General features: G+C 46.6%; 1 protein-coding gene across 1 annotated transcript in view; it reads left to right on the top strand.

Moving 5' to 3' along the window:
• LOC142576521 (uncharacterized) overlaps positions 1 to 18,278 on the top strand; it is a 100,451-nt gene extending 82,173 nt beyond the window's left edge. The window contains exon 6 of the mRNA XM_075686672.1: positions 18,022 to 18,278. Within this exon, the coding sequence (XP_075542787.1) occupies positions 18,022 to 18,075 (54 nt within the window). The 3' untranslated portion in view covers positions 18,076 to 18,278. The remainder of the gene's footprint in view (positions 1 to 18,021) is intronic.
• The last annotated feature ends 726 nt before the right edge of the window (positions 18,279 to 19,004 follow it).

Below are 19,004 nucleotides of genomic sequence, written 5' to 3'. Positions count from 1 at the left end.
AGCTTCGCCTTCAAGAGTGGAACGCGACAGCGTTCCCATCGACCCGCCAAGGGGTGTAAGACAATGGGCTACGGCGCAGCGACTACGCGCTTCGCATCGGACGCGGTGAGCGTCGAGCAACAGAGCGTTCGGCGCGACAACGAAATGTGCGCCTGAGCAAGCGACGCACGCCTGAGCCTTAGAAACAGCTAGTTTCTAAGGCAACACCGCGTTCACTAGAGGCGCTTTTGTACCGCTTTGAAGCATCGAACTCGTGGCACAGTGGTAACGTCTCCGTCTCACACTCCGGAGACCCAGGTTCGATTCCCACCCAGCCCATCTTGCAAGTTGTTTTTTATTCATGAAGCGCCTGCTGGGATTTATCGCTCACCGCCAACGCCGAAGACACCGGCTTTTCTGCGACACGAGCTCCTTAACGCTGTCGCGTTAAAACAAGCTCAACACCCTCAAACGAGGGGTCTACAAGCAAGCACTTGGCCTCCTGCATTACACCAGCACTGAACTCGTCAACCAACTGGGAGTTCACAACCTCCTTGCTGAACTCATTGACGCCCCACAACGCTTTCAGCTTGAATGGCTCACCCATACTGAAACGGGACGCTTTATTCTGTCCACGCTTGGCTTCACTTACCATCAGCAACAGGGCACCAAACAATCGATCCCGACTTACATCCGCAGCTGGATCCACACAGACCCTGCCCCGAGAAACATGCACCCTGAATATAACAGGGCCCGGCGACAAGCTCAGGCCGGAGCTATGAAAAAGCCCTTGCTCACGTACCTGGAATCACATTTGTTGATGCAGCCCAATATTCCCCATGGCACACAATTTGAAGCCGTCGCCACACGCGATGGAGTCCTACACCACACCTCCAGCGTCACTACCCCCACTACCGAGATGGGTGAAGTGGCCATCGCCCTGGCAACTCTAGATCCCACCTGTCACACCATCGCGTGTGACTCTCACTCAGCCGTCACTAACTTCAGCAAAGGCTGTATTTCTCCTCAAGCCCTTCGCATCCTGATGATGATGATATGTAATGTTTAATGGCGCAAGGGCCAGGTTTGGCCAAAGAGCGCCATGACAAGTGGTGATGTTGACGATGTATTATGGAGATGTGACTTGGCTGTAAAGTGGCCTAAAAATTGTCGCTGTAAAGTGCGTAAAATCTATGTGCTATAAAATTATGGCGATGACTAATGACGATTACTATGAACATTAAAATCCATCGTAAATGAATGATGCAGAATAAAAGATATAAGAGATAGTAAAATTACCTGGAGCACTGCTGCCTCACCGGAGCCCTTGGAACACAAGGGCCTAGAGGCGCGTGCTATACGAAAGAGATATCGTAGCGGCATCCTCTGAAGAGAGGACCCGCTACGAACATGTGGGGCTAAAAACATGCAGGACAACATCTTTCAGGAAATTTAGTACTGTGTTGGTGTCAAATAAAGGTTCTGGGCCGAGTAGCATTACAGGATGTAGGGGGATGTGCTGCCGGTATGCTAGGGAAAAATGTTTCCTTCTTTCAGATTCGGCTGCCCGACACTCCAGGAGGACGTGGAGGACGGTCAGCCTCTCCCCGCATCTACCGCAGGTTGGAGGATCATTTTCAGTGAGTAAAAAATTATGTGTGCCAAATGTGTGTCCTATTCTTAGACGACAGAATAGGACATCTGTCCGGCGTGATTTTGTTACGGAGGGCCAAGAACCTAATTGTGGCTTTATCACGTGCAGTTTGTTGTTTACTTCTGCGTCCCACTTACGTTGCCAGTGGTTTCGCAGTTTCCTTCTTAAAAAAGGCTTCAGGTCTGTGACAGGGACCGAAGCGGTAGGATTAACTGTATGCAATGAAATTGATGTGGCCATCTGGTCTGCTAGAACGTTACCCTCAATGCCCCTATGTCCAGGCACCCAGCATACAATGACATGCTGGTTAGACATATACGCTCTACAGAGAAAGGAATAGAGCTCAGTAGTTACGGGGTTTCTTTGTTTACAGTGTGACTTCAAGGCTTTCACGACGCTTAGGGAGTCTGTAAATAAAATTGTTTTTTGAATATTTGATTTTCTAATATGTTTCACAGCCGACAATAGTGCATGGGCCTCAGCCGTAAATATACTTGTTTCAGGGTGCAGTACACCGGATTCCGAGAAGGATGGACCAATGGCTGCGTAGGACACCCCGGCATGCGACTTAGAAGCGTCTGTGTAAAACTCTGTGCACGAGTACTTGTACTGGAGCTCCAAGAAATGCATTTTGATATGTGTCTCTGGCGCATGTTTAGTGACCTCTACAAAGGATGTGTCACACTCTATCAGCTGCCACTCCCAGGGCGGTACTAGCTTAGCTGGAGGCATTAGGCGTTGTTCGAGAATTGGGACATCCATTTCCTTGCTAAGTTCTCTTGCACGCAGTGAGAAAGGAAGTCTCATAGAGGGTCTGTTATTAAAAAGTGTTTCACACGTGAAGTCGTTAATGGTTGTAAAACACGGATGTTCCTTATTAGAGCGAACCTTGAGAAAATACGTTAAGCTGATGTTGGTTCGCTGAAGATGGAGTGGCCACTCATTTGACTCTACATATAAACTTTCAACAGGGCTTGTCCTAAATGCGCCAGTGGCCAGACGGATACCCAGATGGTGTACGGGATCTAACATCTTAAGCGCGCTCGATGCGGCAGAGTGGTATACTACGGCACCATAATCTAACCGTGATCGAACTAGGCTCCTGTAAATATCCAATAAGCACTGTCTGTCGCTACCCCACGTTGTGTGGGATAGTACTTTAAGTATGTTCATTGTTCTAAGGCATTTTTCTTTAAGATGTTTTAAGTGAGGAATGAAAGTGAGCCTGGAGTCAAGAATAACACCTAGGAATTTGTGTTCTTTGTTGACAGGAATTTGTTGTCCGCCCAGTTCTACACAAGGATCTGCGACCAGGCCTCTCTTTCTTGTGAAGAGAACACAAGAACTTTTGTGGGGGTTGACCTTAAATCCGTTTTGGTCTGCCCATTTGGACACTTTGTTTAAGCCCTGCTGTACCTGTCTTTCGCATACTGTGAGGTTGCAGGATTTGAAGCCTATTTGTATATCGTCTACGTATACGGAATAAAAGATGGCAGGTGGTAGTGAAGCACGTAGTTTGTTCATCTTAACAATAAAGAGAGTGCAGCTGAGCACGCCTCCCTGGGGTACACCAGTTTCCTGGGTATAGGGACGTGACAGTGCATTGCCGACTTTTACACGGAAGGTACGATTGGACAAATAGCTTTCAATTATTTTCAACATATTTCCACACATGCCCATTCCCGACAAATCTCGCAAGATCCCGTAGCGCCATGTTGTATCATATGCCTTCTCCATATCGAGGAATATGGAGAGGAAATACTGTTTGTGTACAAAGGCATCGCGAATATGTCCTTCAATGCGCACAAGATGATCTGTTCTGGACCGCCCTTGTCTGAAGCCACACTGATAGGGATCGAGTATATTGTTGAATTCAAGGAAGTGTATGAGTCTGTGATTAATCATTTTTTCAAAGAGCTTACACAAACAATTCGTAAGAGCTATTGGACGATAACTTGCTGCCAAGGAGGGGTCTTTTCCGTGCTTCAGGACAGGAACGACAATCGCCTCTTTCCATGTAGATGGGAGGTATCCCGCAGCTAAAATAGTGTTGTAAAGTGTGAGTAGTGTAACTTGTGTGTCAGCATGTAGGTTTCTGATCATATCATACATGACTCTGTCAGGTCCCGGTGCAGTGCTTTTGCATGTCTTCAAGGCAGCTCTCAACTCGGCAATACTGAAAGGCCGGTTATAGGGTTCATTCTGTCTGGAGTTCCTAATTATTGGCTTACATTCTTCTATCTGTTTATATCTGAGAAAGGACTGAGAATAATGGGTTGAGCTCGACACGCTCTCGAAATGCTCCCCAAGTGAGTCGGCCTGATCTTTCAGTGTTTCACCTTGTGTGTTTATCAGAGGAAGTGAATATGTTTGTCGCCCTTTTATCCTATTAACTTTGTTCCATACTTTGGCCTCATCAGTATAGGAATTTATACTTGATAAGAACTTTTCCCAACTTTCTCTTTTAGCCTGTCGGCGGGTTCTCCTGCCCTGGGAGACGCGCGTAGCAACCCCCACGCTTTGTTCTGTTTTTTACGAGCGATTCTACAATCGTCGTTCCACCACGGGACACGCCGTTTGCATGCCAGGCCATTTATTTCTGATATGCATTTTGATGCGGCATCTATTATAAAGGCTGTAAAATATTCAACAGCAGCATCAATTTCTAACGAGGACATGTCATCCCATGATATACTAGTTAGGGTGCGGAATTTCTCCCAGTCAGCTGTGTCAACCTTCCACCTAGGAGCCTGTGGTGGATATTCGATATCTTTAGGTGATCTTAGTAGTATGGGGAAGTGGTCACTTCCGTAAGGATTGTTGTTAACTTCCCATTCAAATTCAGGCAGTAGTGACGGGGAAACTAGGCTAAGATCTATTGAAGAATATGTTCTGTTTGCAAGAGAGTAATATGTGTGTTCCTTCTTATTCAACAGGCACGCACCAGAAGAGAGAAGGAACTGTTCAACAAGTCGTCCTCGCGCATCTATACGAGGGTCGCCCCACAGGTAGTTGTGTGCATTGAAATCGCCAAGAACAATATAAGGTTCTGGCAATTCATCTATGAAGGACTTAAATTCATACTTAGTTAATTTGTAATGTGGGGGTATATAGAGCGAGCACACAGTGATAAGTTTGTTTTAGAGAACAGCACGAACCGCCACTGCTTCAAGGGGCGTTTGTAGCTGCAAACGTTGACACGCTATGCCTTTCTGAATAACAATGGCAACACCGCCCGATGATGCGACAGCATCATCGCGATCTTTGCGATAAGTTATGTACTGTCGGAGAAAGTTTGTATGTTTTGATTTTAGGTGTGTTTCCTGTAAACACAGCACTTTTGGATTGTGTTTGTGTATGAGTTCTTGTACGTCATCAAGGTTCCTAAGAAGACCTCTAACGTTCCATTGAATAATTTGTGTATCCATATTGAAGGTTAATAAGTGCTGTGTGTATGGAAACAGGTGATGCCTTAGGTTACAGAGCTCTTTCGAGGCCCTGTAACAGGGGTTCTGCCCTTTCTGGAGCGTTCGAGTGAGCCTCGCCGCTCCTTAGGCGCTTGGTGCGCCTTGGGAATAGGTGTAGTGTCCATTGCCTCTTGTGAGGCGCCGGACACGTGCTCTTGCGAGCGAGAAGTTACCAGCGAGGGTCCCGCCTTGGAGGGCAAGACCCCTGCGCCCACCAGCCCGGAGGTCGATGGGGCTCCCTGGGGAATTTGGCTGCGCCGGCCGTTGCCAGCGCTGGAAGGGACCTGGGAGGTTGAGGCAGCCTCGGCTGCGCCCACCTTCGGGGTCGATGGTCCCTTCTCCTCGGTTGACGGAGCAGCGCTAGCTGCAACCGCCGCGGGGGCAGATGGCGTAACTGCCAACTCACTGCCTGTGGGTCGGACAGCCGCCGGAGGCCGTTGTGACGCTGCCCCCTTACGCGCCACATCGGCAAATGTTTTCTTGGGCAGGTAAGATACCCGCCTGCGTGCCTCTTTGAAACTTATATTTTCTTTTACTTTAACTGTTACTATTTCCTTTTCTTTTTTCCAGGATGTGCACGACCGCGAGTACGCGGCGTGCTCCCCATCACAGTTTACACAGTGGAGAGCGTTCTCACAAATTTCAGTGGTGTGTTCTTGGGCACTGCATTTAGCAGCAAGTTTGGCGACCTCGGCAGCTCTGCGAGCTGTGGCCGAAGCGCTGGCATTTGAAACAACGGAGTGGGTTTGGCACGTACGGCCGGACACGGAGCTTGATATAGCCTGCCTCGATTGACTCGGGCAAGAAACTTGAACCAAAGGTGATTATTAAGTGCTTCGTCTGAATCTCTTTACCATCTCGCCTGATCTTTATTCTTCTAACATTGATAACATTTTGCTCACTGAAGCCCTCCAGGAGTTCTGCTTCAGTCAGCTCAAGCAAGTCATCGTCTGACACAACGCCGCGGGTGGTATTCATTGTACGGTGCGGGGTTACTGTTATGGGGGTCTCTCCAAATGACACTAGTTGCGGTAGTTTCTCATACTGTTTTAAATCACGGAGCTCCAAGAGAAGGTCGCCGCTTGCCATCCTCGACACCTTGTAACCTGGACCAAAAATATCAGTTAGGGACTTTGAAACAAGGAATGGTGAGATGTTTCGCACTGCTATGTTTGGCTTTTCGGAATGAATAACATGGAAGTGGGGAAAGTTCTGGGTTTCGCGTCCAAAAAACTTGAAGACATCTTCGGTGCGCCCTCGTTTCTGAGGGCGATCAGTAAGGGAGGGGAAAGAAGTTTCCATGAAAAAATGTATGCATTCGGCAACAGCGCCGACCGCCCACCACGGAGCCCAACGAGGGGACGCGGCAGAGCTTGCGTACAAGTCTGCACGACGCCAGTCGTACGCCGTCACTATAACCGAATATGGTGTACCCAAGGTTGGATAGCCACACAGGGTTAACCCTTGCCGCCAGGAGAAAGGAAGTAAAAAGAAGAGAGAAGGAGACAGGAAAGGTCAAAAAGTGAGAGATAAAGGCGAAGATTCGAGGAGGGAGAGACAGGAAAAGGCGACTGCCGATGTCCTCCAGGTGGGTCAGCCTGGAGGTGCCGTCTATGTGAAGCCGAGGCCGAAGAGGTGTGTTGCCTCCGCCGGGGGGCCTTAAAGGTCCGGACACCCAGCATCGGCTCAACCCCCAGGATCCCCTTTTCCCCAGACACGGCTGAGCCGCGCACGGCTACACGCGGGAGGGTCCAACCCTCGTGTGCTCGGGTCCGTGGTGTCGCAACACACCAAACGCCTGCTCACGCAGACGCCCCTGCGGGGCCCTTCGCATCCTCTGCCAGGCACCACACTCTAAAGACAACGTGATCTCCCTGACATGGATCCCACCCGATGCGGGCCCTCTCTACACCACCCCCCCCCCCCTACCTCAACGAGTTCACCTACTCCATTGTGCGAGGCCTAGTCAACCGCGCAGGAGTCACTGGAGACGAGTCGAACACCAGAGACAATCTGACCACTTGTAACGACTCTCATTAAGGCCTTTTATATCGCTCGCCGAACCTTCCTTCCACCTCACCCCCAGTACAGTCGGGTGCAGGCTACCACCCTGCGTCTGCTACAAACAAACACGTACCCTTCACCTGCCCGCCTCCAAATTATATTCCCACACGTTTACACTACCCCCAACTGTCGGTGCTGTGGCATTGACCCGGCTACGCTTCCGCATATGCAGTGGGAATGCCCAGCACAGTACACACACATTAACACCTTGACCCTCATCGAGGTTGCGTGAGGCTCCGCGGGGCTCCGCCCTCGACGACCAAACCTGGGCGACCCAGCACGCCCGTGAGGAAAGCCCTCGATATCCCCTCAAGGGACGCTTAGGCCCGGCCATCATAAAGTACTGATTCTATAATAAAAGTTTATTCCTCCCCCTGTCATTATATTAAAGTAAGTCTTATGCTACATTGTCCTGCATGCCACAATAAACAGGGTGTAAAACTGAGGACACTAGAAAATTTTTGTCACTTTGTCACCTAAAAAATTATTTTCCCATTTTTTTTTCTTAAAAAGTCAACCTGCAGAACCTAAATCCACAATAAAAAAATATAACCCTTAAATTGGGGGACATAGTTCCCCCCAAAATGTGATCCTGAATTTGTAACACATTCATTTTTTCAATAAATGTAAACCCATAGTACTTCAGCAATCGTTTATAACCCTGTAAACAAGCAAGGAAGTAAGCAAGCAGGAGCCACTTGCAACAATTTCTGAATGGGAGCTGTGAACATGTCTCATAGTCTAAGCTTTAGGCAGCTGCTAGGGGCCTATTAAGTGCAGTTCAATTTATTTAAAAATGTAGGAAAAGGTCACACAAATGTGTTTTTGCAACATCCTAGAATGCAAAGTGATAAATTGCATGTTAATAAATAGATTGCGTGTCTAGAATCAATAGATGTTTGCTAAACATAGCAGTGTTGACAAGGATGCTGGCAACTGTCCCCTATTGCTGCTTTGATTGAAACAACCAATCAAAAATGCCACGTAACTTAAGCTCCCTCTGCTGAAAGGCTGCTGTGTGCCACCACATGACCTCCTTCAAGACAGGAGCAACTATAGTTCAATGTGGTCTGGTAAAATAGGTGAAACCTGTGTTTTGCCTCAGAGAACCGAGAGGGCCATTTTGATTGCTGAAGATTGGTGGCAGTGCTGCCCCTCGAATTGAGCAGTAACTGCACTTAATCATAGCTTTTTCACAATTCCAATAATATAACACTTTCAGGCTCCTTAAGCATATCTCCGATGCCACTAGATGGGTAGCATGCTTCACGAAGAACTCTTCATTGCAATCACACTCAGATAGCCCTACCAATGTGCAAATGCAAATTTTGACTGGTGCGATCAACTTCTAGCAGTTGAGGCAGCTTTTAAAGTTTAGGAGCATTCCAGTATGGATGGATTAGCCCCTTTAGCTCATATGAAGAGCCATTCCAAATGGTAGGCTATCGTAGCATGCAGTTGCAGACACAGGCTACTTGAAAGTCATTTGCTATGCTAACGGCAAGTTGCTAATTTAAGATACAAACAGTGAATGAAAGAATGCAATGGGAATGCATGTAGGGTACTTGCCTATCACTGCGTTCACTCTGATGGGGTCAAGAGCCTCTTTCTGCCCCTTTGAGTCCTTACTTCCAAAGAGCGAGCGGCCCATCAATTCCTCTTCACTGAAAACATGCCGCAGCAACGCCCTGGCAAATTTGCCTGGCCCACCATGGCAGGCCGTTGTGAGCTGTGCCAGGACTGTCTCCTCGAATAACACGCCTCTGCCAATGTCAATCTGCACATTTTAAGCAACTGTTAGCATGGTAGTTTTTAGGCTTTTCAAGCATGTTTAGACGACAGCCATACAGTAAACAGAGAATGCTAATCTTACTTGACTAGTTTCATAGCTTCTTATGCTGTTTGGATGTCACATGCTTCAGAAAAACAAGGTTCTCTCCAGCACAAAGAAGAAAATAAGTACATCAACGTATCCAAAACATTCAGAAAATTCAGTTATTCTTAGGATACTTCACATACTTTCGGGTGCCTACGCCTAACCGTTTTCCTGCCAACCTGAGTCGCTGGATAGTCCATTGTCTAATGGGTAGACCATCGTGCTGCTATGCTGAGGGAAGCTAGTTCGCAACCAACCATTGGACAAGGTTGAGCCACTGGATACGTGACCCTGGGTATGTCCCGCTCTCCCATGAACCTCTTTTGCATCAACTTGGGTAACTGCTGCTTGTGTTGGTAAACACCAGTAGGAGATGAAAAGGCAAATGACTGTCGGCATTACTGCAATTACTACAACACATCGGACTCGTTTGCTGTGCCCCAGACGTAACCTGCGAGGTTCTACTCAGCTGTACGAAATGTACGTCAGCCACAAGGGCAGGGTCAGCGAACCACCACCTCATCCAACCAAATTAACTGACTCATCAAGCGCAGGCTGCTCCAGATTGTTGTGGAGTGGACACAGGAGCTTAAGACAAGCATAACTTTAAGAAGCAAGTAATCCTCACCAATGAATCGGAATTCCGTCTTGTTAGTTCCGTCATAAACAGCCTCATCACGTATCACTAATTACACACTGATCGTAAGAAAGAATGGTAATCGCATAACATCGCCAATCATCTCCAAAGGATGGTTGATTTGCCAATTTCCTTGATGTGAAAATAAACACTGCTGAAAGTGAAGACCATCTGTGGTGCAATACTAGATAAGGCCATGCTAGTAGCTATATCTCAACTTTTATAGAAACTTATATCTACTATGTTTGTTAAAACTTTATGGAGAACACTTTGAGGCAAGTTTTTGCAGAGACAATGAATGTTACAGCTTAAAGGAGCCCTAAATAGAAATTAAATTCTGGGATTTTATGTGCCAAAACCATGCTCTGATTACGAGGCATGCCATAGCGGGGAATTCTGAATTAATTTTGACCACCTGCGGTTCTTTAACATGCACCCAATGCATCGTACATGAGTGGCTTTGCCTTTCGCCTCCATTGAAATGCGGCCACCGCAGGCAGGATTCGATCCCATGACCTCGTGGTTAGCAGTACAATGCCAAAGCCACTAAGCAACCGTGGCGTGTCATCACTAAGGAGAATTCCAGATGCATTTGTAAATTACTTTCTACAATACAAATGTATTCCCTTGTACTGTGACAACAGGCACAATAAACTAAAAGGCACAAGTCAAAAGATTGGTGGCACTGCTGCCTTGAAGTTCCCGCACCAGCTTGCAGTGACATCACAGATTTTTGATGGTGGCTGCTTGGGCTTAGGTAATTTCTTTTTTCACAAATAAAGCCGCTTATCATTGTACTCTAAAGGAGCCAACTTGAACATAGAAAGCTTCAAGAACTTTTACTGAGTTAAACGACCCCAGTTCATAAAAACATGTGAAATCTATGATGTCAAATGAGCTAGAGCTTAGAGCAAAACTCGGAAAATTGCACACTGAGCATTTCCTCATCTAATAATCAACCTACTCCCGTGAAGTAAACAGAATTAGAGACCTGAAAGAATGCTTTATCAGTTTAAATTGATATAGCGCGTCTTTAGTGTCCCCTTAATACAAAACAAGGATTACACTTGGCTCAATAATAGGATAACATGCACCACCGATTCTCATTAAGATTGGATTGCCAGTATCGCAGATGGCATCCACTGGCAGGTCCAGATGGGGGAGCCTTGCCTGAATCTTACAGGGTAGTCAACATATGATGTGTGGGAAACAAAAAATTTTCAAGTTCTGTACTAAATGAGTACTGGCATGAAATTTTCTTCGTTTCATTTTTGGGGCTAAATGAAGGTCCTAGACCCCAATAACACTAGCACCGCATAATAATTTCGAACTCTGCAACCTGAATAATTTACTATAATAGCTTTTGGACGAACAGATTTGTTGTTTCCCAGGAGGTGTACGTGTTCTGACGTCACGACACAAAAGGTGGCCCTGTGGGAGCAGGGCATTGCGATGTTATGACAACCACTTCAACTCGCTTTGTCTGCTATGCCGCTTTGCGCAGCCAGATGTAGCAGCATAACGAACTACCGAGTGAGCTAAAGAAGGTGCCAAACTGCTGCAATGTCCTGCTCCAATGTAACCACTTTCTGTGTCAAAATGTGAGCAAACTTGTATCTACTGGGAAACAAACCAAAACTGGCTCAGGAAATTACAGTAAGTTATCTGGGGTGCTTTGACACTTGCCAATTTATCTCCAAGGTTTTAAGCGCATTCACCTCACACAAAAAATGAAAAACTTGAAAGCATCATGCAAATACTTCTTTAAATAATAACTAGCATATTGAGTTGTTAAAATGCACACGACAAAATTGAAGTGCAAGCAGCAAGAACAAGATAACCTTCTATTATCAGAGAGAGTAATGAAGCATTTCTGTAGAATCCACATATCTAGGTAAGGCTGATTCATAACATAGATAGTACCATTTGTATAATTACACAGGACCATTCTGTTAATCTTTATCTAGATATAATTCTGTGAAAATGGCACAGAAAAGGTTGCTGTGTATTATTATGCAGCAGTCCTTTCAGTACTCCAAATATGTGCACCATCTTCCATAAACAGAACACAACAGCTTCAACAATACAACACGGTTTCTAAGCTACAATTGTACTGCACGCACAGCATGGCACATAAGGGTGATGTATGAATAGGTGCATTACTAGGTGTAAGCCTCTGGCTGGCACTATGAGAAATACAAAAATTCTACATACAAAGATCCTAAAAGTACAAATAACCTACCCTTCCGGGTATGCTGCTGCAAATGATTGAAGTTCAATTTGTTTAAAAAGCCTTGTCTGCTTGCAGTTGAATAAGAAAAAAAAATTGTAGCTAAGCTGTTGAAATGCAGTTCTGTTTTATTCCTGTACACTCACTCATGTGCAAAGCAAATGACTACAAATGCACTTAAAGTATTGGTTACCTTAACACTGGGCACCACAACTTGCTCTCTCTCTTTTTCTGTCATGCATTTCAATCGCTTCACCATTTTGGCGGCATCTGTAACAGAGAAATTGAACAATCGCTATTATTGAAGAAAAATTAGCTTGCAGCAGTGCAGCTGCTGGCATAATTTTCATGCATTTGCAAAGAACACAAAGAGCTTAATATAAGTACCACTGCACTAACAGTTATTAAAACCCCAATGCAACAAAATTTTCAGCCACACAAAATCTAGCTTTATAGCATTCTCCATGCAAAATTGTTTTAAATATGAGTAGAGGCATCGCAAAAGGCTTTCAAAAGTAGACGTTATTGATACCGATACTGAAAAAAATGCTGCCACTATCACTAGCTGAAAGCCAGGCATAATTAGCAGCACGTGATTCCTTGGCATAACCCTTAAGATTAGGTGCCACCCATGTTGCAATGAAAAATCTCGGCGGTAACGCACAAGGATTTGCATATATGCTATCCACAAGGTGCTTGCATCACATGCTTAAAGGGGGGGGGGGGCTGACCCACCGTTTACAAAAGTTGAGAAATGCATTTGAAGTTAAAAGAGACTATTTCAGAAGTACTTTGTCACAAAAAGTACTTGAATGCATTTAGCATGAGCAGAGTTACTGGCAATGAAACATCCCTTTTGTGGTGCTCCTGCTCCTTCTTCAATGCCTTGCACTGCGAAGGCTCCACCTAGCGAACGTCACTGCGACATGCAGTTAAAATTTTATCTTGGATGTTCACGTAGATGCCACTACTTCCAATTTTGGTGCCTACGACATGCCAAATGCAATAGCCCTCAGTGAGCTGCATTGCGCTCATTGCAGTGAGCACTCATATGAACACCTCGTAGCCTTGGTATCTACCCTACATAGACAGACTACAGCGACATAAAACTGTAGTGCGTATGCGCAGCATTTACTTAGTGCACGACAGGTGCTCATATGCTCCAGTCTGGCCTTGCTTCGTAATGCGGGCCGGCTTCGTCCTGCTCCAGTTTGATCGAGATAGTTGCCACATTAAACTTGCACATTTTGAAGCGAAGTCTGCCAAGGTGTCTAACCAGGAGCGGCTAGGAGTGAGCGCACTGGCAAGAGCTTATAACACTAGAGTAAGTATATGACCTGACCTTAAGTTTCGCATTGTTCGAGCCTAGTTGAGTGTTCAACACTAATCGAAGTTAGCAAGAGCAAATGGCTACAACAACGATAAGCAGGGTGGCCAAAGTTTAATTCCTACACAGGTGGCTGTGGCTGCCCGTGTAGACGATAGCTGGTTTCTTTGGGAAGTACGTAACCATCGAAATTCGAAAGCAGATTTTTGTTTACTTCAGCCTGTTTATTCAAATGCATCATTAACTATACACAGTAACAGTAGGAAGTAGTGCACTAATCCAAACACCCTTCTTGATTGATGTCAGCTATTGGCCAATGGACCTTTTCACAAATTCCGCCGCGCCACCAAGCGGCCGCGCAAAGCACTCTGGGAAAACGGAGCGCCGCCGCGCCGCGCTCGCGTCTTTCCGTCCGCCTCTCCGACTGCGCCCGGCCACCGAAGTTGTTGACACCTAGTTACAAGCTCTGCAGCCCTTGCATGGTAACGATGTGCTGCCTCTGATGCTGGTCCCATGGAATACGTATGGTCGTAGTCTGGAATGAAGCAATTTCAAACAAATATGGTAGGCTGCATTTAGCAAACAGTTTTTATATGATAGCAAGGTCAGGTGGGAAAAGTGAAGCCAGATTTATATGAAATTGTTTATAGTAAAAATGAACATGCAAAATCAAATAAAATGACAGAAACAAGCCATAGGCAAGAGCTTAAAAGCAGGCGCAAAACACAATACCAGGATTTTGTCTCCGTGCTCTCATTTCCAATTCCTCAATCTATTCCATTCTAGTTGCATTCTTCAATAGGTCTTGCTGTACATATACGGAACATTTCATTGCGAGGTTACCTGCTGGTAGCTGGGGATGGATGCTTGATGGAGAAGCAGCTGGAAGAAGCACAGGTGAAGTAGCTGATAGGTTGTCTGCAAAGACAATTTCAAAATACTTTAACAGCGCGGCTGTAGCTGCAACACAGTACCTGAATTTAAATAACCTGAATGAGCGGAATAACGTTCCCTGTAAAACGAACTCTTTAGTAACAGCTGTAGCAGAGCCAGCTCATAGAAAGGTATAAATGTACAATCTCTAATAGCGAGAAAGCCTACTGCCACCCCCCCGAAAAAAAGTCATTGCGTCTGCTGGTCACGGCGAAACGAATCCAAACCAAAAGTCAATGATAAGACAGCACTCCGTTTGTAATGCAGACCAAATCCCATCTGTGTGTGCCTCCCTTTTCACTTGCGCCTGCTATGCAGTGTCAAAATTCAACAAGTCCGTTTACTTACCGACCATTAAACCCGCTCCCTTCCTTCTAGCGAAAGAAAGTAAAGCACTATAGCAGCGACTGGTTCGCTTTCCACATTCGAAGCACATTAAGCTTAAATGCAAAAGAAAAAAGGCTGTTACGTACGTTGCTGAGATTCCACTTCAACCGTGCCGCAGATGCAGAGTTCGTCCTGGATATAGGCCTCCTGCGACATCGCCACGACGCGCTTTATACGGCGTGGTTTCCCAGCGCCTGGCAAACATAAGGAAGCATTAGCAGCAGGCAACTATCTGCTCTCAAAGTGGCAGTCTTACCCGTAACCACAGCAGGTGTCCGTTCTGCATACACTCGGTGTGGAAAGATCGTGGGGAGACGATCCATGTATCCCTTGCGCCCGCTAGTGTTGAAATGCGCACCACATATTTTGTGGTGCTTTGAAGGCTTCCAGAAGGTAAGTCGCCCTTCCGAGCCTTGCCGATTTATCCTGCGCATCCATTCTTGCTTCAGCTTGTTGTCCTTGGGGAATCCGTGGAATGATATGTTTTTGTCCTTTCTTGTGTTGTTGCTACAGCCGGGCACGCAACATGTTTGACCGCCACCGCGATTCTCCTTTGCGGACATGTCGAACGACTAAAAAGCACCACAAAACTGCAGAAAGATTAACAGCTAACCTGCACTACAGTCCACTGCTAGATATTACTAAGAAACACCAACAACGCGCACGAGAAGACGCACAAGGCCAGAAAACTGTGGCAGAACAACGCAACACGTGACAGCAGCCGGCAGGCGAGCATAGAAAAAGGGGGAGACAATCGCTCCGTTCTCCCATCATGCTTTGCGCGGATCCGCTAGGGGATGGCGCGGCGCTGCAATCTGTGGAAAGGTCCATAGCAGCCACGCATGGGAATCTGCTATATTACAAGTTACATTATGCAAAAAAGAAGTGAGGCATGCAGACAGGACACAAGAGAAGTCGACGACACGAACGCCGACTATCAACTAAAGGGAGCACTGAGGCGAAAAAAGAAACACAAAACTCATCTGCGCATGCTCAGGAAAGGTAACACCACGTGTCAGTCGGGTACACGTGCTGGTCTACGTGAGAGATAACTGTTAAGGCACTTAATCTCTTCCTTATATAAAGTAATCGAAGGCTGACTTACGCACGCACTTCCACCATTATAGATATGCCATGCCTCTCCCATAAGACGCATATCTTCATTCTTATGCCTGTACAAAATCGCGCATTCATCTAACCCTGGCGTGCAGTTACAATCCCGGCAATGTAGCGAAAGATTAGAAGGCGATCCACCGGTTAACGACCTTTTATGTTCCATTAGCCTCTGATTGATACACCGTCCCGTTTTCCCTACGTATAACTGGCCACAGCTAAGGGGAATTTTATAAACCACACCCACACGACAGTCAGTAAAAATGTTGTTCTTATTGTGCTTCACTGGACAAATATCTGTTCGTTTTTTGCCTTTTACCCGCTCCTTTTTATTCTGTACGGCAGCGCATATCTTAACTAGCTTATTGGGAGCAGTGAAAGCAACATTAACATCATATCTACTTGCAAATTTTTTAAGCCTGTGCGACACTGAATGAATATGCGGAATAGCCACTACTCTTTTTTGCTATTACTACTTTCTGTAATCACGTCCGTCCCTCTCGAAACAGACTTCTTTAGGCGCTCAGCCACTGTGGCCACTGCTGCACTAGGATAACCTGCTTCTAATAGGCGCCGGACCTGCGCATTGAAACTGGCGCTCATTTTGTGGCTGCAGGATCTGGTGAGGGAAGATTTAGCTCAACAGGGTCTTCTTTCCCCGCTGATTTTGCCAAGCCCGTTCCCTTGGCTGTGGTTTCGCTAGATAGTAGATAGGGACAGTGGGAATCTCGTTAATCCATTCATGCGCGTCACTAATTATATGACGAGGCATTTGGATATTTTTTTTCCCAGCCTGGTCTTGACTGGCCGAGGTACGTCCTAAGGGCGTGTACCGTTGTACGGAAACTTCCTTTCCCTCGGACGCAGCCAAGATTCCAGGCGTGGAACGTTGTCATCTAATAGGTAGATGGACCAAAAATAATGTCGCGACTTGCGACTAGAAATGTGGTGCGATGTCTATACTCCCCTCAAGTTCCCATCCCTCCTCACGGAGGTCATCTGTTGGTGAGTTCTAAACGACCTTAGACCCCCTTGCAAGCATCGAATCGTCATTATCTTGAAATCATGTATACCAAGTCCTATATATCTTTTAGAATCCCCACTGACTGTGTTGCCCAGACACCTCTATAAGACATCGTTACTGAAGACACTGTCGGTCTAGGGTCCATGGACATCAGCAGTTCTGGGATCTTATATTTATTTTTCTTTGCTTCATGGGCCTGTGTAAGACCTACCCTTGTCCCCACCACCTGGACATCAAGGATCAGAGCCTGTGAATCCCTTTTGATCACCAGGTCTGGAATTCTCGTGCCTTGTGATGTGGCATAGTGAGGCTCCACTTTCACGTGCCAGCCCAAGTCATGCAGTCTTTTGGACAGGTATTTCACTAAATTGTTGTGTCTTTCTATTCTTGTGTGCTGCGTCCGGTGGCACCTTTGTTGAATGTGGCCCATTGATTCCTCCGACTCGCTCCCTGCTCTACACTTCTTCGGCACATCTCTTCCACGCTTTAGCCGGGTCAGATTGGGCATCGCACCAATATGGAATTTAGTAAGGTCAATGAACTCCCTGCCCTTGAGAAACGATGTACCTTCTCTTAGCCAGTACGTTGAGCCTTTCGCATTTTTGCATCCTTGCAATGATCTGCCGTCACTCGAGGCGTGCAACTGTGATGACCAAAAGCGGCCGGATTCTTTCGGATTCCGAAGGGTTTGTCCCTTAAAGACACACAAGCCTTCCGCTTGATGAATAGAGTCCGTCACTGTCCTTCTAGTTGCTGCAAAGGTGCAGGCTGAGTTTGACGAGTGCGTCATCTTCGCGAATCTTCGGAGCCGTAAAGACGGAATGGTCGTCCTCAGGCAGGTTATCCCCAAACCCCCCTGCTCGATTTGCGCATAGAAGAATCCCATTGGGACATCCAGCGGTAGTGCCAACCATATTCGTATGTTTGATCGTATAGTCCTATCAATTGCCGTTAACGTTTTTGCTGAAATCGGTCCCAAGGTTAACCGATGCGTCAGTCTGGGCATGAGGTAGTACCGTAGGACCACCAGTCTTTGTTGTGGTTTCAGGGGAGCGCTGGATACTCTTTGGAGTAAAGCTGCCAGCTCGTGCCTTATAGGTCCCTGTATTCTCCCAGTCGCCGAGAAAGTCACACCGAGATAGCGCCAGAGAGATGTGCAATTTTGCGAGGTCATGTCTTTCTCGTGAATCTGAAATGTTATGTTGGGGCAGATTTTGGACTTGTGGTCTCTGCCGGATGGCAGCATCACCAATGTCGAGGACTTCTCTGCGTTAGCTCGTAGTCCTCTCTGTGATAGAAAGTTTTCAAGTTTCCTAATGTGCTCTTTCAGCCCATCTTTTGTACTCGCCGCCAGAATGAGATCATCGGCAAAAGCCATCGCTGAGACCTGCAAACCTTACATCGGAATGCTAGCTCAGGGTTGAGCCCTTCCAGAAATTCATCGATCACAAGATTGAAGAACAGTGGCGAGAGGGGATCCCCCTGCCGTACTCCAGCAACTGGGTGGACCAACAACGAGTTCTCTCCGTATGTTAGAATTGTTGATGCTGTCGAGTAGAAATCTTTGATGTATCGAATAAAGTCTTCGCTCACCCCTTTTCGTCTCAATCCCCGAAGGATTGCTGGGTGTACAACTTTGTCGAAGGCTTTTGCTATATCAATAGAGGCCATCACAAGAGGAACACGTGAGTGCCTGGCCTCGTCGATCATCGTCGCCAGAAGCAAGATGTTCTCCGTACATCCGTCCACCGGAATGAAGGCTCTCTGTCGTTCATCAAGTTTGAGTTCGGCTATGAGTCTGTTAAAGTAAATCTTATGAAGTAGGCGAACCAGAACATGAGAGATTGTAATGGGCCGATGTTCTGATGGAGTAGAGGCCTCAGGTTTCTTGGGTATGAAGATTGTGCGGGCTCGGCGCAAGATTGGGAGTCGCTTCTTCAACATCAGCAAATTAAGCAAAACCCTCAACACCACCATCGGGACGGTTTTCAATCGCCTAGCAGTAAAGCCGTCCGGTCCAGATGCCGAATTTTCTTTTGGAAATGCTGCCTTTATTTCAGCCGCCGTGATCACCTGCTGTGGGTCAGTTGCCTCCTGTGGTCTTGCCACATTAGGGTCCACTGATGCTTCTTCCATTGTTTCCATTATGGCACGCCACTCCCGCCGTTTACCCGCGCTTTTCTGAATTTCTTCACGTTGACATTCAGAGCACTGGGCAGAAATCACATTGCGTCAGCACCGTCAACGGCCCTCGCAATGCTTTGTTTTAATTAGACAGTCGGATTGCCCCGGTCCGTGCCAGTTCTGAGTTGG

This window comes from Dermacentor variabilis, chromosome 3, assembly GCF_050947875.1.
Source record: "Dermacentor variabilis isolate Ectoservices chromosome 3, ASM5094787v1, whole genome shotgun sequence".
Lineage (NCBI taxonomy): Eukaryota > Metazoa > Arthropoda > Arachnida > Ixodida > Ixodidae > Dermacentor > Dermacentor variabilis.
This window is presented reverse-complemented; position numbering and strand designations above follow the sequence as displayed.